At 40.8% G+C, this 25722-nt stretch overlaps 1 protein-coding gene across 7 annotated transcripts in view; it reads right to left on the bottom strand.

The window, feature by feature from the left end:
• TPK1 (thiamin pyrophosphokinase 1) overlaps window positions 1-25722 on the bottom strand; it is a 327322-nt gene that overhangs the window by 119527 nt on the left and 182073 nt on the right. For all 7 annotated transcript variants that reach the window (XM_029922057.1, XM_029922047.1, XM_029922063.1 and 4 more), the window contains exon 6: window positions 4389-4535. In XM_029922057.1, coding sequence (XP_029777917.1) covers window positions 4389-4535 — 147 coding nt within the window. The remainder of the gene's footprint in view (window positions 1-4388; window positions 4536-25722) is intronic.

Raw genomic sequence — 25722 nt, 5'->3', positions numbered from 1 at the left:
ACAGCTCAGCGCCTGGAGCCTGGTTCAGAGTCTGTGTCTCCCTCTCTCTCTCTCTGCCCTTCCCCCACTCACACTCAGTCTCTCTCTCTCTAAGATAAATATTAAAAAAAAACACACACAGATGAGTTCTCTTAGCAAAGCACAGCACCAAAACACTGGTCAAATACACAGCTCCCATAACATGTCTCCATTCTCCTATTATCTTCAATGTCAGCCAAAAACTAAGGTTGGACTGAAAAAAGAAAACCAAGTCTAACTTTCATCTTTGAAATATTTGGTGTTTCCTAAAGCAAATGAACTTGACCTTTCATTTCCAAGACATCCAAGTTCAGAAAGTCATCGGGAGACAAAGCCCAAGGCCTGTCCAAGTCGGGAGTGTGGAAGGAGAGTGCACCAGATGAGGCAGGGATTCCCACTGTGAGATGAATATAAGTAACAGTCCCACTGGACCACTAGGGAAACTGCCCGACTGCTGGGGGCCGCACCAGCCTTGCTGGATGGCATGGTCACAGCGAGGAAATGGCAGACGTTTGCACAGCCATGAGAGGTGAAACTGGTATCTCCTTCTGCTACTACTGTTCATGTTGAAAATAAGCCTGTTGTCATTAATTGGGCCTGACAGCGTTCCAAATCAGACCGATATTCTCCACACAGCTACCCCAGAGGAAAAACATATTCCTGCCCCTACATAAGAGATTTCAGGTCAAAGCGCTGTAGATGTTCGCTAAAAGGCTCTTCTACTGAGCCTTGCAGACCCAAGACATAGATTATGAAGGGGTTAAAAACGTTAATAGTTGCATTTAAGTCTGGCCTGGAGAAAAGGAGCCTACTTTGGAGATTAGAAATAGAAAACAAGAACAGAACATAGTCCCTTCCCAAGGTCCACATTCTACAAATACCCTCCCTTGTACTGACTTCAGTTATGAGATGGATAAGAATATGGAAACCCAGGGGCAAGGGCCCCCATTGTACTACATCCAAGAAAGGGCTTTCTCAAGCAATTTGTTAACAAACATTCTTTCTCTTGTGGTTTATGAGCCAAAGAAAATAACTTCTCACCTATCTATATATAAGTCAACCTATGTTTTAATCTTAGCATTACTAATTTAAATAATATGTATGTTATCCTGGTTTTTACTAAAAACATCCTGTTATTCTCTTGGTTATAAGATTTACTCAACCTCACTGTAAGTACGTTACATGACTTGGTTATAACTTGTTAATTAAAAACAAAGTCAATAAATATTGGCCAAAAAACCAGCCCATACAAAATAAGATAAGTTTGTTACTTTCTTGTTCTGGGGGACTGATGCCAAGAATGAATGGGATGGTGCTACAAAAATACTTCTATAAAACCTGTTTCTGTCCACTTTCACTTAAAAAAAAAAAAAAAGCATCTTATCACAAAGAATTAGCCACTGTAAAAAATTCTATTTTCTGATGTCACGTTAATCACTTGACCAAAAAAAAAAAAAACACCAAAACAGACAGACAGAGATGTCTGGCTGGTGATCAGAAAGAAACTCGAGGCTCTCACAGACACTGTCCATCCTTCAGGAACCCTAGGCCCACTGGAGCTGGGCTCCGGCACCTGACCAAACCGAGGCACTCTAGCGGAGGGGGCAAGTCCCCCTGAGCACTTGTAACCCGAAGTCAAACTCCTAGCCAAACTGCCTTCAGAATCCACAACACCTAGATGGACAAAAAGATCTCCAGCAAGACGTTCTAAGTTGTTAATGCCTGTAAATAACCAGGTTAGGAGTCTGCTCTAAATGCTCCTGGGACTCGCTTTTAACTCAAATTCAAAATAATTCCCACAAGTCAAGTTCCCAGAAATATAAGGTCATGATCAAAAATCACAACACACAGAAGGAATCGAGTTTACAGAACACATGAATATAAAAGACAGCGGGCTTATAAAGAACTGCAGGTATTACAATTATTCTTGACCATAAATAAGTATGAAAATTACGTTTTAAGAAAGAATCTTGAAGAAGTGAGCAGAGGACCTGTGGCAGGAATTTTAATGTCCGTCGATGGTTTTAGCAGCAAAACAGACTTGGCCGAAGGAGAAGAGTGACATGGAGTAGAGGTGAGGAGCTTCAGAGTGAAGGCCCAAGAGGAGGCATAGAAGGCATAGAAAATATGAAAGAGGAGTTTAGAGATGATGCAGTTAGAGCATCATATATGCAGTTAACCAGAGTTACAGAGGAAGGGAGGAGAATCGTGCAGAGACAATATTGAAAAAATAAGGGCTGAGAGCTTCCCCAGTGGAGGACACACAGCAATCTGCAGATGGGAGTGATCCAATGAATCCCAAGCTGAAGCCCACCATTAGACACATTACAGTGATTGTAGGGAACACCAAAACCACTGAAAAGCTCTTAAAAGCAAAAGTCATTTTTCAGATCTGGCTTTTTATATCAGTTAATCTTCCAATTTTACCTTTTAATTTGCTTTTTACTTTTACTATAGCTTCAAGTAACTAGTAATCTATTAACTAGAATATCTACATTCAGCCAAGTTACGGTTGACTACTTTAGCACTCATATCATGAGTAGAGTATACTGTAATAAAACTCAGTGACTCATAATGGTAGAAAGTTTCACCCTTCAGAAACTGTTAGGAAATATAGGTATTTAACAAACATACAATTAGAAATCTAAGAAGCATATCAGCTCAGTTCAGATCACTAAGTGAAATATATTAATGACTTCCCATAACCGCGAGCAAAAAAGTCCACACTCTACTGTGAAGAACTCAAAGCTCTTCACGATCAAAGTAGTTTTTAGTGTCATCTCCTGGCATTTTCCCCACTGCTGCACAGAATTTCCTGCAGATCCTACAATGTACCTCAGGCCTCCATCTTTCTTTAGTGGCTCCTTTCTGCCTTATGTGATCTTCTCATCATCTCCCATTGCAAACATCCACTCATTCTCAAGGATTCTGCTGCACTGTAACCTCGAGTGCATGTATGTTCCACAAAAACAAGGGATTTTTGTCTCTATAGGTGGCTGCATTATCGCCAGGTAAGTGCCCAGCACAGAGCAGGTACCCAAAAAATATTTGTTGAACTAACACAGTGAATAAAATGTGAGTGCCTCTAGGTGGACTTCCCTTACTACACGTATGATCAAATTTTATAATCTTTCATCTTGTTTATGTACCAATCTTTTAACAGTGTTTTATGCCATGTTTTTACAAATGACTTCTTCATTGGACACATGCTAGAGAGCAAAGATCATGTTAGTATTTTCTTTTAATCCTCAACTGCCTAGCACTGCAATAAACAGCAGGCACTCCAGGGGCACCTGGGTGGCTGAGTCGTTTAAGCGGCCAACTTCAGCTCAGGTCACGATCTCATGGTTTGTGGGTTCGTGCCCCGTGTCAGGCTCTGTGCTGACAGCCCAGAGCCTGCAGCCTGCTTCAGATTCTGCATCTCCCTCTCTCTCTGCCCCTCCCCTGCTTGTGCTCTCTGTGTCTCAAAAATAAAGGTTAAAAAAAGATAGCAGGCACTCCATAACTGTTGACTAAATCCATGGAAAGTATGAAGTTTGAAAACTGAATTCTTCAGCACCCTTTTCACATCTCTTAGGAAGTTTTCCAGAAAACAACAAAGGTAGGCAATACAAAGAGCCAGAAAAACAAACAAGCACACAAAAAAACACGCAAAGCTGTGTGAACAACAGAGAGCGTGCATTGTACCCACTATATTAACTAAACAACAATTTCTAGGTAATGACACGCTATGGACGGTGGACAGCAGATGTAGGCAGGACATGACAATGAGAGGCAGAAAAGCAAAACCACTGTCTACTTTCTTTTATAAATGTTACCAAATGATTTTTTTTCTAGAGGAACCCACTGATCAACCTTATAAAACTGGTTTAATTTCATAAAAATTCTGTTCTAAGTACTGTATTGATAGACAATTTCCTTGACATTCATCGAGTGAAGTGAATGACACTGATCTTTAGAAATTTATTCTGAAGTAATGAAATTAATAAGCAGGCAATTTATGAAGTGTAAAAGCTAAAGATTTTTTTTTTTTTTAGCACTTAACAAAATCAAATCCAGCACTGAAAATACATGAGAATTCCATTTGAAATATCTGCCGAGCCTTGTCCTTCCTCTGTTGAGGTGTTTCTCAAGCGGGATTCACACTCAGCGGCTCAAAATGCAAGAAGGCTAAATTTAATTCTTAGGCAATTTAATTAAAAGTTATGTGATTTTTTTTCAGGGCATAATAAAATGAAGCAAACATGGCCAACTTTGCTTGTGTGTCAAATTGGAAGACACACGCTAGGCTCATGTTTTATCCTAGTCTACTTAAATGTTAGAAGTTTTGTGGAAGCAACGTGCTGACGTTATATTTATTATTCACTTACCGCCTGGAGCAAGTAGATGAGAGATTCCTCTTGGATCACGATAATTGGCACGGGAGTGATGCTCGTCGCTTGGAAGAGGGTGTTCACAGATGCCATGATCTGGTCAAAACGTCCACCGAGACCGCCCAAGGTCACAATTACATCTACCTAAGCAAGGCAAAGCAAAAGGGAGAGTCACATATTTAAAGAATTTTCAATAACTAAATAGCATCTAATAACTAAAAAAAGAAGTCTCACTACTGTGTTTCAGTTGATAAGCCATCAAGATGTGGTAGGTATCATTTCTGTGGTTCAGATGAAGCAATTAAAGCCACATGTTTAAGGTCACATAATTGGTGAGTGGCAGTCACATTCTGAGACCAAGTCTTGTATGTTTTTCCCATCTGCCTATTCACCTGGAAAACTGGGCAACTTTCTTTACAGCTCTGTTCGTGTGTTCCTTCCATTTGGTATCTTCTCTGGTTTCCCGCTGCGGACCTGTGGGTGTCTTTGGTAGCACATGTGATATATACCACGCCTGTTTCATAGGTTTGTCACACCATTAGGATTCAACTATTTTTTTTTAACTTTTATTTATTTTTGAGAGACAGAGAGAGACAAAGCATGAACGGGGGAGGAGCAGAGAGAGAGAGAGACACAGAATTCAAAGCAGGCTCCAGGCTCTGTGCTGCCAGCCTGAATGTGGGGCTCAAACCCACGGATCATGAGATGATACCCTGAGCCGAAGCCGGACGCTTAACCGAATGAGCCACCAGGCGCCCCAGGATTCGACTATCTTGAGGGCAGGCATCATCATTTTACCGAACCTAGCAACATTGCCTAAACTCTCAGTATTCATTCTGATGCTCACATGTGAAAGTTGGATAGTATTTGCCAATTGATAAGGGTGTTGTGGGGTTTAAGAATTAACTGTAAAGCATTTAGGACATGTTCGTGACGTAGTGATTGCTTAAAAAATGTTAGCTACTGCGGCACCTGCACAGCTCAGTCAGCTGAGTGTCCTAGTCTTGATCTCAGCGCAGGTCATGATCTCACGGTTCATGGGATTGAGCCTCGTGTCGAGCTCTGCACCGTCAGCACAGAGCCTGCTTGGGATTCTCTCTCTTCCTCGCTCTCTCTCAAAATAAATGAATATACTTTAAAAATAAATAAATAAAGACATTAGCTACTCTTCTATTGCCTTTATTATTTTTGGCATCATTACAGTTATATGAACATTTCTGTTATTGTCACCTGTAGTTTGCTGGTATTTTTTCACTTAACATTTTCAAGACAGCATTTCCTGTAACTAAAGTATAATTTACTTAAATGTTTCCCTGTTGTTGAAAATATATTTGCAGGATATTTATACATAAAATTACTGTGCTGCTTTCCTTCCACACAAGACTAAAGGTAAAGATGGGCTGCAGGGAATGACAGGGGTGGAGTGACCTTCCACATAGGGCAGCATGCCACGGGCTCCAGGAGAACAGAGCAGGGGCATGGCCCCCTCCCCTGACCCCGCTTCCCTTCTTCTGGTCATCCTGATCTCATAATGCGTCAACATAGTCAAAGTGGGTATATTCACCATGCAAGTGGAAGTAGTAAAGAGCTTAATTAAAATATTATAAGAAAATCTTATAAGCAATAAAAGCTGACTGTAATAATCACTCTATCTGGAGTAAAATAGAAACTGTTTAAAAATAGGGAGTGTTTGGGGGTGCCTGGGTGGCTCAGTTGGTTAAGCGTCCGACTTCAGGCTCAGGTCATGATCTCACGGTTCATGGGTTTAAGCATCGAGTTGAGTTCTGTGCTGACAGCTCAGAGCCTGGAGCCTGCTTCAGATTTTCTGTCTCCCTCTCTCTATCCCTCCCCTGCTCACACACCCTATCTCTCTCAAAACAAATAAGCATATTTTTTTTTAATTGGGAGTATTTTTAAAATAGTTCATGAGAGAAAGGCTTAAATAACATTTAGTCCAGAAAGATGCCATGACTTAACTTTTATTTATTTATTTTAAGGTTTATTTATTTCGAGAAAGAGCACATGTGAGCAAGGGAAGGGCAGGGAGGGAGGGAGGGAGAAAGGCAGAGAGAGAGAGAACACCCCAAGCAGACTCTGTGCTGTCAGTGCAGAGACTGAAGTGCGGCTCAAACTCACGAACATAAGATTATGACCTGAGCCAAAAATCAAGAGTTGGACACTCAACTGACTGGGCCAGTAGGTGGCCAAGGCCCAAGACACCATGATTTTAAAAGAACAGTATGTGAACCAAGCGCCAATATGACCTGTACAGCTCTCAGAGGAACAGTACATGATATAAAGCCCATGAAGCCGAAGGCTGTGACCCTCTGGTCCCACTGTTACAGCCCCCACCCCGGGACTCTGAACAGTGTCTGACACAAGACAGCGAGTTGTCTGATGGAGGAGTACGTGGAGACACTGTAAGAAAGGACACATGCATGTAAGGAAGAAACAGATTACCTGCCGACTGTGAGACTCTATAAATCAGAATGGGGTCCCAGAAAAGCACAAGGGGAAAATTACATAGAAGAACCAAGACTTTTGAAATGAATTTGCTACTTCTGACTTTATTGGAGCATAGGAAGAACAGGAATTTTTACTTTAGATAAGATGGCTTCATGTCCAAATTAGAATATTTTAAGACAGGCATATCACATGTGTGTAGGACCTAATACAAGTTTTGGAGATCTTTCAAGAACTCAAAGAGTTATAGATTTGGGGTCCAGGAAGACCATGCATCCTGGGGACCTGTATTACTCTGAATACAAAGGCAAAGACAGGGACATGTGCTCATCTTCAGAGGGAGGGGGTTACTGGTAAGTGCCAGGCGTAGACCTGCCAAGGAGAGTATCGAGTCTAGTCAATGGCTTCTAATTGTAACTAGGAAGCTTCATTAGCACTTACATACTAGTAAGTAAGACTAGTGCAGAAAGGCCCAGAAATCACATATGACCTCAAAAACCTAAAGAGAATTTGCTTGAAACTGAAGAAAAAGACCTGAGAAGAAGTTACATGTGAGCGTGGAGGCTCCAGTAAAAAGCACATGGCGCCCGCCTAGGCACATAATCCTGAATTCACATCAGAAGCAAGGCCTAGGGAGAGTTCACTCACGACGCAGATTCGGGAATCCCTTTTTTTAGGTTCTTAGTTTTTCATTACCATACTCTAAGCCTTGAGGGATCCCATAACCTTTAAGGCTGAAATTTAATCCCCATCTTCTACACTAGGGTATGATGATGAATAAGCAGTATCTGTAGATCAGTGATTGAATTTTGCAGAATAAAGAAGCTGCAAGATTACTTCTCACCAGTACTCATTCTCCCTACAGGAAGCATTTAGCAAGACTGATTAAAAACATTAGAGGTTCAATGCAGGCGGCATGCAGGGTGGGGTGTGGGGGGCGGTGCTGGCTCTGTCTGGAAGCAGGACAGCTGATATTCAGAGACAAGAAGGAGACAGACACACCAGCCCTGCACATTTACATGGGTTTTCCAAGGCCAAATTTAGGTCTTGAGGTCTAAGATTACGGTGCCACTGGGAAAGCATTCAGCCCGAAATGGACCCTTTACAGGCTGCCAGGGTGCCTTTCTCTGTGGATCCAAAGCCGTGTGCCTTTATTTCTAGGACCACCCAGTGTATTGTAAATTTTTAAAACTTTTAATTTCCTGAGGCCCCAACATCCTCACAAGATGGTCTGTGAGACCTGGCCCCGGCAACCAGGTGCACAGGGTGATAAGGCTGGTCCCCGTCACAAGTTCCCCGTGTGCCCTCCCCTGACGGTGACCTAGTGACACTGAAACACGACGCCAATGGAATCGACTCACGCTTTTGCTTGTGTACCCATCCCTGACCCCCAGGAAGGAACTTCTCATGGGGCCTTGCTCCATCTTCTGGCTCCCGGCCCTGTTTGGTTGGGCCTGCTCACTGGACACTCCTCCCATGCGCCCCACCACCACCACCATGGCACGCCCTGCCCCCCTCTAGGACCCGCAGATATAACAACCTTTCAATTCCACATGCTTCTCTGTGTCTGCATCAGATTGATCATCAAAACTCTGAACTCCAGTAACATAATTATTCTTCCCGACACACCCAGTGCACTTCATTATAACTGGTGATATACTGGAGTATCTCTCCTTCTAGAGGAGGCACGCGTATCCCAGATGCCAGCCACAGTGTTTGCGACAGATTAGACAAGTAATTACCGAGCTTCCCTTAAGCATATTAAAGCTTCAGGAAGAAACTGAATAAAAAACCAAAGAGGGGAAAAGCTAATGCGTCTGAGTTAATGTCATCAACTCCTCTAAAATGGTACTTTCCTACTTAGCAAGGGTTCAAGTAGTCTTCAGCTTTTGAAAACAGTAACTTACTTCATATTTGCTACTTCTGGTAATATTCATTCATCATTTTCCATGTGTTAGGTACTATACTAAACATTCAGGACATTATCAGTAAGGAAACAAAAACCCGTGCCTTCATGGAGTTCCCATTCAAATGGAGGCTAATGCACAACTGACAGACATACAAAATAAGTCTGATAGTTAGGATATGAAATGGTGGTAAGTGCTAAGATTGGAGAATGACAGAGTAGGAGAAGGGAGATCAAAACTGACAGGTTGGAGGGTGCTTCAACTTCAAATAGGAGCGAGGGCGAACTACGTTGCAGAAGTCATAAGAGTGGCACAAAGACCCAAAAAAGAGCGGAAGAGGGTGGGTGGCCCCGTGCACGGTGCCGAGGCAGGATTCTCCAGACAGCCCACTTCATTAAGGCCCCGAAGCAGTGATATGGCCCCAGGCATTTTCAAACAGTATCAGGAGGGTATCTGCTAAAATTAAATGAGAAATTAGTAGGAGAAATCAGAGTAAAATTAAGTGTTAGATTAGTAGAGACTTGTTAAGCCATTGTTAAGTCCCTGACTTTTACTGGCATTAAATGGGAAGCTATTTTGAGCAGAGGAATGACCTGATCCATGAATTTCCAAACGTCAATATGTGGCCAGAATTTCTCCTCAATGCTCACAACCTCATCACAAGTATGGCTCAAGCCACCAAAACCGTCAGAGGGTGTAAGCCACCATCAGATCGCCCTCGAAATACTACACAGCCTCCAGTGTCAGAGGACGACATTCTTATGCTCAAAATCTTCCAATGGTTTTACAATATTATATATTAGGATCCATAAAGCCATGTCCTGCTTGATATCCAGGGACCTCTCTGACCTCACCTTCTACTTCTCTTCCCTTCCTTGTCTCTTCTCCAGCCATTCTTCTTTCCCCCTTCCGGTTTCTGGAATACACCAGAGTCCCTACAGCTTCAAGGACTTTGCATTTGGAGTGTTTTTCTGCCTACAATGCATTAGCCTCAGATACTCACTCAGCTACTCATTTACTTTCTTCATTAGCCATGTACTTAAAAACTCCCCATGGCCATGCCAATGGTTCATACCCCATTTCCTGACTTAAATTTTCTCCTTGGCAACTTATTACCCAACACCAGGCTAAATATCTTACTAATTTAGTCTATCCTATTATTTCTCATGCCAAGAAGGCTAAAAGGAACATGATGGCAGAGATTTTCTATCTCTATGACTCAAAATGAAGCATGGTACATAAAAAATGTCCAGTAAATATTTTTTGAATAAATGAAGGGCTGACATAGGATGGAAGGATAATAAAAGAGCATGACCAATGAACGGATCACAGGGCTGGGGGAGTCAGAAGAGGGGCTGGAGTCCAGACAAGAAAGGCAGTCAAACACACAAAATACACACGAGGGAGGGTTCATAAAACTTTGCTATTGACTAAATGCAGCTGTGTTCATAGTGAAAAAAGTAAGGTAATCAGAGGGGATACATTTAAGGAAACGAGACTGGTATACTGGAAGACCTGTTTAAGTATATACGGAATTTAACATGAATTAAGACAATATTGTTGAAAAAATACTGGTGACCTAGATGTTTACCTGATCAAGACATGAAGAGAAGTGACCAGGACTGTCACCATGAAGACCAGAGCAATGAATAATGGGAGTGATACAATTCGATGCCATGAGGTTGAGAACTAGAGTGTTTAGGGCAAAAGAGGAATGGAATACAACAGCACTGTCCAACGTGAATATAAGGGGAGACACACAGGCAATTGTTAATGTTCTAGTAGCTACATTTTTTAAAGTTTTTTTTTAAAAAGAGGTAAAATTAATTTGAAAATAGATTTTAATGCGATATATCTAAAATATGACTGTAAGGTGTAATCTGTATTAAAAACAATGAGGGGGCACGTGGGTGGCTCAGTCAGTTGAGGTCTGACTTTTGCTCAGGTCATGATCTCACAGTTTGTGAGTTCGAGCCCCACATTGGGCTCACCACATCAGCACACAGCCCACTTCAGATCCTCTGTCCTCTCTCTCTGCCCCTCTCCTGCTTGCACTCTCTCAAAAATAAATAAAACACAGAGGTGTTAGGAAAACTAAACAAGGCAGAAGAATAAAATTGAATCCTTATCTTTACCTCTCACAAAAATTAACTCAAAATAAACTGAAGACTTAAACATAAGACTTGAACCTCTGAACCTATAAAATCTCTAGAAGAAAACACAGGAAAAAAGACCCTTGACATTGGTCTTGTCACCCCGGTTTTAGGTATGCCACTAAAAGCACAAGCATCAAAAGCAAAAATAAGTGGGGCTACATCAAACTAAATAACTTCTACACAGCAAAATAATCCACAAGAGAAAAAGGCAACTTACAGAAGAAAACATTTGCAAATCATCTTATCTGATGAGAAATTAATATCCAAAATATATAAGAGACTCATATAATTCAATAACAACAACAACAACAAAAACCTGATTAAAAAATGGGCAGAGGAGCTGGCTGGCCATTTTCTAAAGAAGACATTCACATGGCCAACAGGTACATACAAGAAGAGATGCCCTCCATCCCTAATCATCAGAGAAATGTAAATTAGTTCTCGTTATACATCTAAAAAGAATGAAATCAGGATCTTGAAGACAGATCTGCATTCCTATGTTCCTTGAAGAATTATTCACAATTGCTAAGATAAAGAAACAACTAAGTATCCAATGAATGAAGATGCGTACGCGCACACATACTGGAGTATTATTCAGCCATGAGAAAAAAGGAAATCCTACCAGTAAGAACTACGTGGATGGACTGCAAAAGCATTATATTAAATGAAGTGAGACACAGAAAGACAAATCCTGTATGATCTCATTTATACGTATTTTTACATAAACATTTACATGTTAAAAAAAAAAGCCTACCTCACAAAAACAGCAACTACAGTGATGGTTGCCAGGGGAAATAAAGATTGTTGGTCACAGTTAACAGAGGAGTTAAGCTCTGGGGATCTAATGTACAGCATGGTGACTGAAGTTACCGAAACTGTATTATATACTTCACAGCTACGCAGAGAGTAAATCTTAAAGGTTCTCATCATACGAAAAACTCAAAACAAAACAAAATGAAAGGTAATTATGTGGGGTGATGGAGGTGTCAGCCAACTCTATTACAGTAATCATTTGGTACCACTTGTGTGTGTCAAATCACGTTGTATACCTTAAACTTAAACATTATTATGTCAGTTATATCTCAAAAAAGCTGGTAAAAATAACAAGATATTTTACATTTTTTTCCATACTTGATCTCCAAAATCCTGAATGTATTTTACACTAATAACACATCTCAATTTGAATCAGCTACCTTTCAAGTACTCACGTGACTAGTGGTTAGAGTTTTGGCCAGCACAAATCTAGAAACAGCAAAGAGCAGTGAGGACACACCTACCTCTACTTCCAGAGGCCAGTCTAGAAAAAGTAGTGGGAGAAACAAAACAAAATAAACAAAACAACAGACAACTGAGAACATTCTAGAAAAAGTAGTGGGAGAAACAAAACAACACAACAGACAACAGAAAATTGCCGTCCTTAGGGAAAAGCTCAGATTGTGCTGGCATTAAATATAACGACATTGTGAAGATAGGGGGTTTTAGTGAGGGTGGACCATGAACTTCACAGGGCACTGCTAGGGCGGGCATACAAAGTCTAGGGCCAGACATTTGTTTTTGAATATGCCTAATATTCCCTAAAGAATGAAAGCCGACCTCAGAGGCTGATATGTTTTCTACTGCTTGTGATGTACCACGGACCCAACAGCTGTAATTCTAAACAAGTGTTGTTACAATCTGATTAGCAAGGTGTGACAATACGGTTGTCTTTGGCCTTTCAGACGCAATCATGTCTAGCAAAAGGAACCATGAAACCCTGGACTAATATATTAGAGATCCGACCACAGTGTGGTGTGTTCTTTTAAAAGCCAGGTAACCACATACAAGTTACAAAACCTCCTTGTGATGTAAGTGGCTCATCTATAAACGTAAGGGATAGATGAGATCCATTAACATATTTTTCAGATTCCTCTCACTTCTAACAGTCCACATAAGGTTCTCTGGCTTCCACCGTAACAGGTTAAGTCATAACCGTGTCTATTTTGTTTAGAAAATAAATGAAAACCTTAGCTTTGCATGATTTGTCTTAATAGAATCATGATAAGAGTGGTTGAAGGGTAGAGAACAACTAAAAGGAGAAGCAATGTCATTTTCCCTTTATAGCATTAAAAATCTTTCAGTAAACACACGCTATGTTTTTCCCCGTTTGTCCTGAAAAAGTCTTAGATACGGCACACACGAAGTCCAGAGCAGAGACACTGGCTGTCAGCATATTTTAATTACATTCATTTTCATAAATTGAATTCTAGAGTTGCACAAATGGACAGTTTCTTTATGGCTCTCCCTGATACATAGGATGTCCATACAATTTAACACGCAAACTGAGACCCTGTTGAATGCAAAAAGGGGACAATATAAAAATAATTACGCCAAGAATACAAGCATGAACCAAAACCACCCCTTGTAAACCAAGACTTATGTTTACCCTCCATTATAATATTAGCATAGCCAACTTAACAAAAGTAAACTCTAGAGACTCAAAAAATTTAGAGGTGAATTTTAAGCTTCTGTTAAGTTTCGAAGATTTGTATTTTACTACAGTTAGGCTTGATGAGATTCTTTGGTCCAGTTGTCTGCTACTTTAAAGATGGAAAACCCAACACAGGCCATGATGGGAAAGGTGGATAAAGACAGAGCGAAAACAATAAAGTGACCCCCAAAAATCAGCAATGCCAAAACGTTTTCATAGGCCTACAGAAAAATTTCAGTGATGGGGATAAAAAGTACATGAGACACCAAGGAAATTAAAGACCACAGCTCTTAGGCTATTAGGAGTCCTGGACTCACAAAGAGAATGCACCTCACTGAGTGGCAGCTCGTACAAAGGCTGCTACAGGATCCCGTTTAAATTTCAATAAGACTCAGTGAGTCACAGTCTAATGTAAGACTGTTTGCGTTAGAAAGAAACAATGCCTCTTCCAATGGCCAGAGTCTTCCTTTCACAAATGAGAAGTCTAAGAAAATTTAGGGTAAAGTGTGTCATTAGCGTAAGCAGTTTCAAAGGATGCCTTCCACTTTCTTAAAAAATGTCTGAACAGAGTATTTTTCCAACTTTATCAAATTGTGAATATGTTTTTATTAAGAAATGTCATAAAAATCAGGCACCTGAGTGGCTCAGTCAGTTAAGGGTCCAATTCTTGATTTCGGCTCAGGTCATGATCCCACCATTTGTGGGTTCGAGCCCAACATCAGGTTCTGCATTGACAGTGTGGAGCCTGGTTGGGATTTTCTTTCTCTGCCCCTCTCCTGCTCGCACACACTCTCTCTCAAAATAAATAAACTTAAAAAATGTATTAATAAAAAGGAAATGTCATAAACATGTTTATATAAAACTTGTTTTAGAATATATCATTTTAGAGAAGTTTTTAAAAAGGGAGAAAAGCACATATTCATATCACTGAAAATTGATCAATGTATCCAAGTTTGTCTAAATTTGAGGGGAAAACTACGGAGGCAGTGATAAGGATGTATGATAAGACTCCTGATTGCTATAAACCATAATCCCCTGGTAAGAGTTTTAGCCGAAAAGCCCTGGCGGCCCACACGCTTACTGACCATGGCAAACTGTGCCTCGGAGAGCTCAGCACAGGGGACGCCAACCACCTCCTGCAGACTGGAAGACACACTAGCTAGAAGTGAGCAGTGGAGGTGCCCAGGAGAGACTGACCCTTGCCAGGAAGGTTTGTGCATGTGCGTGTGTGTGTGTGCATGTGTGTGTGGTCCCTCCTCCCCCTACCAATCCATTCTCTGTTAGCTTGTGTGTGTGATTAGTACTTGCAGGATTGTCTACCCTTTGACATCCCAAACCTAGCAGCTTCACCCAGAAAGGAACGCTCCCCGTCACTCTGGCAAGTCCCTAATCTGTCTTGCCCAAGGAGACTGGACACTGGAGAAGGTTCAGTCCCAAGAGACTCCTCATGGGTCCCAGAGGACTTAAACTAGGGCACTGCTGACAACATATCAGGATAATCTGCTTAACTAAAGCAACTATTCCAAAGACTGCTGACTATCAGTCAGAAACTGCACCTCATTCAGTTCGCATTTTCAACCTACAATACTTAATAGAAGGGCTGCATGTATATAACAAGCCTTTGTAGGCTGAATGGTTACGATTCTCACGCAGTTAACTCTTTGGCTAACAAGACCAAATCATTATCCAGTATACACTTTGTCTATTTTTATGGCCCTATTCCTTTCTCAAATTCTGGATGGGGAAAATGACTAAAGAGCTATTTTTCAAAGCATCCTGTAATTGGTTCTATTATTACTGTCACTGTCATTTCTGTCCTTTAATTCAGCTTACACACAACTATTATTCTATTTTTCTAAATTATCTGATGGCTTTCCATCCCAAAGTCTCTAATGGATTATCATTAGCTGTGGATCAAAATTCAGATTCCCTATCTAGAGACTAAAGGCTCTCCATGTTGACCACAATTTAACTGTAGATGTAATCTCACGACTGCTGTGAACAGTTCTTGTCCTTAGAGCTCTTAGTGCATATATGGTTTGAACTTTTCTTTGTTTACTCTCAGACTGTCATTAAGATGTACGAAGCCCTTTAATTTCAGGTATCCTGCTCATGAGAGAGGCTAGGACAATGAGTAAGCTCATTCCCAGAGTAATGCAATGCTGTTTTGGCTGGCCTCGGAAAAGGCTTTGCAATTTATTAGTTAAAACATTTTGAGCCTGGTTTTAGTAATAGTTCTGTCTTCCCTTACAGATCTGTCCTGAGTACTAATATTTCCTTGATTAAATGGACTATAGGTTCAAGCCTTATCAGGGAGATCCCTGGGGATGAAGCATCGTTTTTGCACAAACAAAATAACACTGTGATATATACAAAAATGTGGAACGTGTTATTTTTCCTTCCCAAGTAAATACACCAAGGGATGGCAAGAGCTAATTTGCATGTGTTCACATTTCTCTGTATCAGGAAGTAAGCACCATGGAGAGCTGGATGGAATAAACAAACACGCTGATGGATTTTTTACATGATTTTATTCTATTATCTCTGATGAAAATTAAATTCTTTGAAGATTCAGGACTATATTTACGAGTAAGTATAATTACAGAAAGTCACAGTTTGTATAAATAAATGCATGGATATTATAAAACTAATGGAGTTAATTATGGTCGCCAAACCTCTCACACTATCAGGATACAAAGATTTTTCTAGGGAAAATGTATCCAAGTAAGGTATTCCTTTTGAATTAAGGGGTCCTGAGAAATGGAAAGATGGATTACTTGCAGTTTAGAACAGCCAGAATACAGCACACAGTATCTTCAACATAGTTCGTGTTTAGTGTAAAATAAAAAATCAAATTGTTGGGACTCCTGGGTGGCTCAGTTGGTTAAGTGTCCGACTCTGGCTCAGGTCATGATCTCATAGTCTGTGGGGTCAAGCCCTGCATCGGACTCTGTGCTGACAGCTCATGAGCCTGGAGCCTGCTTCAGATTCTGTGTCTCCCTCTCTCTCTGCCCCTCCCCTGCTCACTCTGTCTCTCTTTCTCAAAATAAAATAAAGACTTAAAAAATTTTTTTAATCAAAATCGTTTATATCATATTCAGAAACAATTGGCTATTTGGAAGTAGAGTTTGAAAGGCTATTACAATTTGCATAATATCAATTTTGACCATAGAAGCCAAATGATTGCTCACTCAATGAATGAAAAAAAATTCCCTCTGCATTCTTGAGCACCCTATTCGAAATGGATCAGATACTTTTCACTCTGGCTAAGAATTCGGTTTCCCTACTGAAGGTGAATATTTGAAAGAGCACTGAACAGTCATTCTTCTCGTTCTGTGGAAACTCGGATATGAACCTGTACCTACTTCCTGTAGTTATTTCCGTCTACTGAACAAGGTGAGAAGAGACAGATAATTGTCCAGACCCTTTTGCAAATAAATCAAAAAAGCATTTCTGACCAGTGTCTTGGGGCACCTCAGTGGCTCAGTTGGTTAAGCATGTGACTTCAGCTCAAGTCATAATCTGACAGTTAGTGGGGTCAAGCCCCGCATCAGGCTCTGTGCTGATAGCTCAGAGCCTGGAGCCTGTTTCAGATTCTGTGTCTCCCTCTCTGACTGCCCTTTCCCTGCTCACGCTCTGTCTCTCAAAAATTAAAAATTTAAAAAAAAAAAGGAATGCTTTGTTCTTTGCAGGTGAGTATTTTTGACTGGCAATCATTTCTTAATAGCAATTATCCTCTCTTGCATCACCAGGACTCATTTTTACTCAACGCTATTTCTTGTTTTGCGTCAGCAATAAAGAAGTCTTGGCTGCATGTTCTTGTCCACAGTGACAAATGAAACTCTTCGTTTCCACATCCGGATGGATTAGATCTAGTTGTTCACAGTACGTTGCGTGTATTCTTTTCCCCAAGTCGAGCCATATAAACTCTCCTCAAGTTATACTGACCAGTTTGTAATCGGTGGCCATCAGGCTTACCGAACTGCAAGCCTTGGGTTTTGCAATGCGGAGCAATATAGTTTATGTTAATTATCCCCTTTCCACCTTCTGGGAGAACAGAGAACATTTTGACTGCGAATTTTGCACTTGGTCATTAAGACTCTGGTTTCTAGATATGCATTCGATCATTTAAAAATGCCAGATGAGAATGTTAAAGCTGTTACTATCATGACGTTAATTACTTAAAGCTTATTTTTTGCTGAGTGAGGAAGTGTGCTTTACCTAATACATGTACGCAGAGGGGTGGTCACCTCGTCATCCTCAGGTTCACCTGATTGTCATAAGCGATGCTTCTGTCTACTATTTTGTTAAGTGTACTCCGTATCCGTGGGCATCCATACTAAATGGAGTGCCGTCTAGGATCAAACATTTGTTCAGTAATAATTTCCTCTTTCTGAGATAATTTCTTGTATTTGTATGAATGCTTTAAAAACTCAGAATAATGGAGTGCCTGGGTGGCACAGTTGGTTAAGCAACTGACTTTGGCTCAGGTCATGATTTTGCAGTTCATGAGTTCAAGCCCGGCGTGGGGCTCTGAGCTGACAGCTTTGAACACGGAGCCTGCTTCCATTTCTGTGTCTCCCCCCTCTCTCTGCCCCTCCCCCACTCGTGCTCTGTCTCTCTCTCAAAAAGAAACATTTAAAAAATAAATAAAAATTAAAAATCAGAATACTTGGGGTCTATTTTATAACCATCTAAAATCTCTGGTAGAAATGGATAAGGAAACAATTAAAATGTAACCAGTGTGCTCTGAATTCAGATCTTCCTATTTCCCATGTGTTCCCAAATACCTTGCCCCAGCTGCTCATATGGGAGATTACGTATGTTCACATGTATGTTAAGAGGCAAAGGGACATCACGGGCCCAGGAAAGGAGTGAATTCCCTTTCTTCTCCTGCAGCCGTCAGGCTTTTGGCATGCTGCCTGTGGTTCCAGACCAGCATGCCGACCGTTGTGTGCTGAGTGCGGCTGCTCCGGGAAAGCGGATGGTCATGGAGACAGAGCCGCAGTTTCTACTTCCAGTGACTCAGAGACGAGAAGAATGGGAAGTGAATACTATACAAATCCCATCTTCCCCTCTGACTTCAATGGAACTTTCTGAGATACCTACCCCTGTCATCTAACACAAAGAAGAACGTATTTCTACGGATACATTTCTCTTCTCCTGAGGACTACATTAACTTCCACCGAAAACATACTGATCTGACATGTACATCCCCGGGATAAGCTCCAACAGCCTATTAGTTGTCAGTCATGACGTAGACTACATACAAACCATTTCTTACAAATGCAGTTATAATTATTATTGTGGACAGTCACACACCTACATACATGTAGGTATGGCCACACGGCTCTTGCTAAGGGATCTGCAGAGTAAGGAGAGATTTTAGGATCTACTGAGTATTTGCACAATACTCTGTTCTATGTGCAGTATTCTCACAGACGTCCTCAAGGTAGAGTTTCTTCCTCCTCTGTCTGTAGTTTCTGCATCTTGACGATGCAGTAATTCAAAATAAAAGAGTCCTCTCCACGTGAGGTCAGCATGCCTTCTGCAGATGAGTATCACACCAACCATATCTGCAATTCTCTGCGTTAATAAGAAATTTCATCTGGCAAGTGAGTCATCCAACTGAGATTCCTGGTAAGCAGATACACTTACCCCTTGTCCCGGGGCCTAGAAAAGCATGCTGCTCCTGCGGCAGGATGGACGGGGCTGCCAGAGCTGCTGAGGCAGGAAGCTTCTTATATCCACAGCAACATCTCCCGAGTCACTTCAAAGCACTGGGTGTATCTATTTTCTCTTGTTACACAGCACTATAAAAAAGATTGCTGGGCTCAGAGAAGAAGGAAAACCAGAGATGTGAATTTCTCTTTTGAAGGCTTCTCCAAAATGATCTAGGAAACAGCCAGCTGGCTAATCCATGCCCAGAACACTTTCCTTCCTCTTGCTTCCTCGTCTGATACTTAGTTTGCACAGCATTTGTTCCAGAACCTGCATGGATAAGTAGAACTTGACCAAGAGAACAATCTGGTTATGTATTAAAAACCAAGATGTGTTTTCTGTGGACAGACAAGTATAGCTGAAGTCGCCTATATGCGTGCAGGTGTTACTTTCTGGAGATTCATAACAATTGCTAATTCTGGTTTACAACATTGCTTTGAGGTAGACAGGCTCAGACAAGAAGGTAGAGAAAGCTGTCACAGAAATCTTGCATTGCGTCGGCCAGACAGCAGATGCTGGAACTGAACGGTATTGCTTTTGGTATTACTTCAAGGAAGCTGGCAAGATGTATTCCTGTCAAGTTCACATTGGAAATGGCTTATGAGACGATCTCTATGTATTTTCATTTTGTAGCCCTCAACTTTTGTAAGTAACTCAGACTTTGGAAAAAGAAGCAGGTCCCAGAAGTAATAAAACACCAATTAATAAAATGTAAAGAGGGTATGTCATATACCATTTTTAATTACACACAACGCACATCTCCTCCACAGCCCCATAAAAAGAAGAGAAACACCAAAGGTATTTATGTTAAAAAAAATAGCTCCATGTACTGCCAGAGCCAAAAAGTCTTCCATTATAACGAGACAAGAGTGGAGCAGTAGAATAAGTCTTGTTAAAGTGGATTACTTAATAGAACTTACCAATATTTGATAAAAAGGCTTGCTAAAAAAGGATTCTTCCACATACACACACATTCATTCGTTCAGTAAATATTTATGTTGTGTCCACCATGTGCCAAGTATTTCTGGAGGTGCTGGGAATATAACAGGGAATAAACATGCACACAGTTACCTGCCCACGTGACGTCTGCATTTCCATGAGGGAAGATGTAACAGAAACAAACATCCTAAATACGTAGGATATTAGATGGTGACAAATGGGAGAAGAAGATTGAGCAGATAAGGTTGCTGAGCCAAGAAATCAGGGAGGAGGTGGGGTGGGGGTATTATTATAAAAGGGAGGTTATGGGGGTGCCTGGGGGACTTAGCTGGTTAAGCATCCGACTTCAACTCAGGTCATGATCTCAGGGTTCATAAGTTTGAGCCCCACGTAGAGCTCTGTGCTGACAGCTCAGAGCCTGAAGCGTACTTTGGATTTTGTGTCTCCCTCTCTCTCTTTGCCCTTCCCCTGCTTAGGCTCTGTTTCTGTCTCTCTCTTTCAAAAACAAACAAACATTAAAAAAATTTTAAAGAATTTTTGTGAAAGGCCTCATCAACATGAATTGCAATATCATCAGAAAACCAATTATATTATTCCATTTTCTCAAATGCAAATTAAGGGGTGAAACAGAGGAGAGTTCCATGTAAACAATTACCTTTAAAAAAAAAAAAGCTGAAGCTTTTCTGGAGAGGCAAGTTCCAACATTTACTGTAGTCTGAGTTATTCTATGGTCACGTGTACATTTGTCTCCTCTAGGAGACTGGAGGGTTGGGGCCTTGAACTTAATCACCCAACTAAGCATAACCACCAAGAAAAGCACTGTACACAAGTTCACTAAGCCAGTGGGAAGGAGACCCTCGGTAGCTCCCACAGTGTTTCTACAGGGAGGAAGTCCGTCCCTGCAACTCTAAATTCTGAACATGTCCGTCGGGGAGCGTAGGGCACACAATGGTCATCACGGGATTACAGAAGTCAGAGCACGTGTCCCGTTTTCTCTCTGCACCAAGGCAAGGTACAGATGATGGCTGGCTGGGTTATGCTGGATTCCATCACTAAACACATACACCACATTCTCACCAGTTCCCTGGGAACAAAGGATGGTGAAGATATCCCGAGAAAAAATTCAGCACATATGGAGTCCTCCGTTTCCTTCAAGTTCTTGATATTAAGATAATTCTTGTGAAATTAGAATATGTCCAAAAGAATGAATGCTATTGGTGAGTCTGTGAACCTGAGCTATAAACTGTAACTAGTTTAAGAGATTTCTAAAAACACAGTCTAATTCTAAAATCATGTTAGTCTATGATATTATAAAACCAAAAGATCACAATATATTTATATTTTGTTAGGCACAAAATATATTTTTATAAAATAATTATAAGTCATGTATTTTCTATAATTTACAAAATGCAATACATTATGTAAATATATATTTATATATCTAGTTACATTATACAACATTACACAAAATATGTTGCAGGTCACAAGAGCTAAGGTATAAAACAATATATGAATATTAATACTACTGTTGTACTTTTATTAAGGATTTTCTATGTAACAAGCAATGAGGTGCTCGGCCCTGTAACTCACTGGTACAGGTAGATTGTTATTCTGACTTTGCAGGTGAGAAAATTGAGGCTTAAAAAACTTAACAGCTTTCTACCACCATGCAGCCAAAACGAGTGCCACCCCTTCCCAAGCATTCTGAACACCAAACCTCTAATTACAATGCAATGCATGGTGCTGGGAAAACTGGACAACATGAAGAGTGACACTGAGCCACTTTCTTACAGCAAACACAAAAATAAATTCAAAATGAATGAAAGACCTAAATGTGACATAGGAAACTATCAAAATCCTAGAGGAGCGAACAGGCAGCAACCTCTTTGACCCTAGTGGATGCTTCTTACTAGACACATCTCTGGAGGCGAGGGAAACAAGGCAGACAGGAACTATTGGGAGTTCACTGAGATAAAGAGCCTCCCTGCACAGGGAAGGAAAAGGTCAAGAAACCGTAAAGGCAGCCTACAGAATGGGAGAAGATATTTGCAAATGACATATCTGATAGTGGGTTATTACCGAAAATACAGAATTTATCAAACTCAACACCCAAAAAATAAATACTCCAGTGAAGAAATGGGCAGATAAACAGACATTTTTCCAAAGAAGACATCCAGAGGGCACATGAAAAGGTGCTCAACATCACTTATCATCAGGGAAATACAAATCAAAACCACAGTGATATACTACTTCATACTTGTCCAAATGGCTAAAATTAACAGCTCAGAAAACAACAGATGTTGGTGAAGATGTGGAGAAAGAAAAACCCTTTTGCACTGTTGGAAGGGATGCAAACTGGTGCGGCCACTATGAAAAACAGTATGGAGGTTCCTCAAAAAATTAAAAATAGAATTACCCTACGACCAGCAATTGCACTACTGGGTATTGACCAAAGGACACAGGAACACTAATGTGAAGGGACACAGGCACCCTGAGGTTCAGAGCAGCGCCAGCACTGTCAACAACAGCCAAACTATGGAAAGAGCTCAAATGTCTATCGACTGAGGAAAGGATAAAGATGTAGTGTGTGTGTGTGTGTGTGTGTGTGTGTGTGCGCGCACGCGCGTGTATACACACACATATATACATACATATATGTATATATAGAAATATGTGTATACACACACAATGGAATATTACTCAGCAATCAAAAATTAAATCTTGCCAATGGTAATGACATGGATGGAGCTACAGTGAACTATGCTAAGTGAAATAAGTAAATCAGAGAAAGACAAGTACCATATGATGTTACTCATATGTGGAATTTAAGAAACAAAACAGATGGACATAGGGGAAGGAAGAATAAAAAAGAAAGGGAGGAAAACCATAAGAGACTATTAACTATAGAGAAAAAACCAGAAGGTTGCTGGAGGGGAGGGGAGTATTGAGGACTGGGCTAAATGGGTGATGGGTATGAAGGAGGCACCTGCTGCAATGAGCAATGGGTGTTATACATAAACGAGGAATCACTACATTCTATTCCTGAAACTCATACTATATGCTAACTAACCAGAATTTAAATAAAAACTTGCAACAAGCAAAAAACCACAAGATTAATTCTTTTAATAATAAAGATATTTACTATTACAATGGTAGACACAGGATGAAAAATCATCTGAACATATGTTACAAGAGAATTAATAGGATATCAAGAATACTATTAAAAAATTCCTTTCAAAGAAAAACTGAGTTTATGTTTGCTATGATGTCCTTGGGAATTTGCATTATGGAAATATGTTTATTCATTGAACAAATATTTATTGAATAAATAACTGGGAGACATAAAAGATTTCAAGCAGATATGCATTTAATATATAAGATAGGAGTTTTAATAAGAGAGTAGAGTGAATGAGGTCAAACAGATGCTAATAAAATAACCCAAGTGAGAAACAATAAAGGTCTGCACTAACCTAGTAGCAGTAAGGCTACAAAGAACAAATGGGCACAAGAGATACCTAGAGAATTACAGGAGCTGTGACCAACTGGTCAGAGATGGCACAGTAAAATATAAGGCTACTCCCAGGTTTCTGCCAGGTGGATGGATGGTGGTGGCAGGGAATGAGATAGAGAAGAAAGAGAAAATGGGATTCTGTGAGAAAAATGATGGATTTTGTTTTAGACACTGAAATGAAATTCTTCTGGCCTTCCAGTTAGCTGTTGGAAAAAGGTTTTGGAGTTCTAGATGAGAGGTATAAATTAATGGCACAGAAGTGATCAGTGAAGCCCAGGGACATAAGACAAAAGTAAGGCAGTGTGACAGAGAATCACGCTAAGAAGAGCCAGGTGAAAATGGAGGTGGTGATGGAGACCACAGGACTTCGACAGGTCAGCGGGCAGTGCAGGAGTAAGGAAGGCTACATACTTTTTCTGGAGCCAACACTAAGAAAATGCTATCTAATCCCAGTTCTACTTGACTAACTAGCACCATTCCTGGATGCCTTGGGAAACCATGAAGGTCAAGGACCTGGGCTGTTGCTAGAGCTTAAGGATCATCCAGTTTCCAGCTAAGACTTTCAGGCAGGCATAGTTTGCCCATAAAACAGTTGATGAAATGTATCACAGAGAAACTTTCATTGCCTATTTCACAACTTTTTGAGGAAAAGGTTGAAACTTTTTGAGGAAATGCTCTAAAGGTGAAGGAGTGCACGAGAAAGCATTTGGATTTGCCTGGGGGGCTAAGAAGGACCTGCCTTTTAATTCTGCCTTCCTGAAACGGCACAAAAAGACTGCCCCGCCCGACAGAGCCCATGTCAATGGATGTCTTTTTGGGGTTTTTTTCCAAGTCAACTCCTGAGTTTGGAATAATTTGAGATTTAGTACGAAGTTACAAAGGTTACAACTTCCCTGGGTACACTTTAAAGTATATGCTAGTAAGAGAAGATCTTACCCTAAAACACAGACATTGATGACAGCCTCATATTTATAATTTAATAAGTAGAAAACCAGAAATGTATGATAATTTGGTTGTGGACTTACAAGGTGGAGAAGCATAAAGGATTTTTTTCATTCAGTTTACGTGCGTTTTAAGAAGAAAATTTTGACGGCCCTCTTGATGGTCTCACTACGGGTAGGACAGTGTGTGCAGAGGCATCTGCTGTAGTCTTCCTTGCTAATGCTTCTAATCTTGCTTTTCTCTTGCCATTATATTAAATCTCATAAAACGATGTGCTTTGAGGTTAAATGGAAAGTCTGGTGGAAACTCACAGATACCCCATTTCGCCAGATTTACTATAACTGAAGGTGGTATTAATGAAACCACAAGGTTTTCATTGTGAGTAATGGAGCCTTCAGTTTATCCAATTGTGCTTTTTAAAACACGAAGCTCATCACACTCACTGTCCATCTGCAAACCCTTCCAACTCCCTGCCATTGGTGGGCAAAGCGCTATCCATCCTCCCTGCAATGAGTGTCTGTCCTCGAAGGCTCTTCTTCCTCTGCCACCAGCCGCCCTCATTTATGACGCCCGGCCTTCTCTAAAAAGCCCTTCACTTTCTGTGCTGTGCTCAACTCTCCTGTGCATTCCTACGGTGTGCAAAGCAGGCTCACGTTCACAGGGCACTTCTTCCACTCAAGCTGCTGCTGTTTAGTCCCGAGCAAGACAGATCCGCCCCAGCTTCCTGGGTCGTACAGTGAAGCTCGGAAGAAAGGCTTCAAGCCGACGGTTAGAAATAACAAAAAAAATTATCAGAAATGCTCAGAGTGTCTCATAGGAGAAAAAAGCGGTACAGAAACATAGAGTGGCAGACCCTAATCTGGAGGGATGGCCAAGAGGAGTCCTTGTTAAGAACATCACCTGTTCCGCCGTCATGGTATAGGCAGAGAAGGAAAAATTTGAAAAATATCTTTAAAATGTGCAAGCATTTCCAGGCAAAGATGGCTCAGTTGGCTAGGTATCTGATTTCAGCTCAGGTCATGATCTTCTGGTTCATGCGTTTGCACCCCTCCATGAGGTTCTGTGTTGACAGCTCAGACAATGGAAGCTGGTTCGGATTCTGCATCTCCCTCTCTCTACTCTTCTCCTGCTCATACTCTGTCTCTGTCTCTCTCTCTCAAAAACAAATAAACATTTAAAAAAAATTCTAGGCAGAAGAGGCAATATATGCAAAAATCGCTCAAGG

The sequence above is a fragment of the Suricata suricatta genome, chromosome 2, assembly GCF_006229205.1.
Source record: "Suricata suricatta isolate VVHF042 chromosome 2, meerkat_22Aug2017_6uvM2_HiC, whole genome shotgun sequence".
NCBI lineage: Eukaryota > Metazoa > Chordata > Mammalia > Carnivora > Herpestidae > Suricata > Suricata suricatta.
Note: the sequence above shows the minus strand (reverse complement) of the source record. Positions and strands in the feature narration are given on the sequence as shown.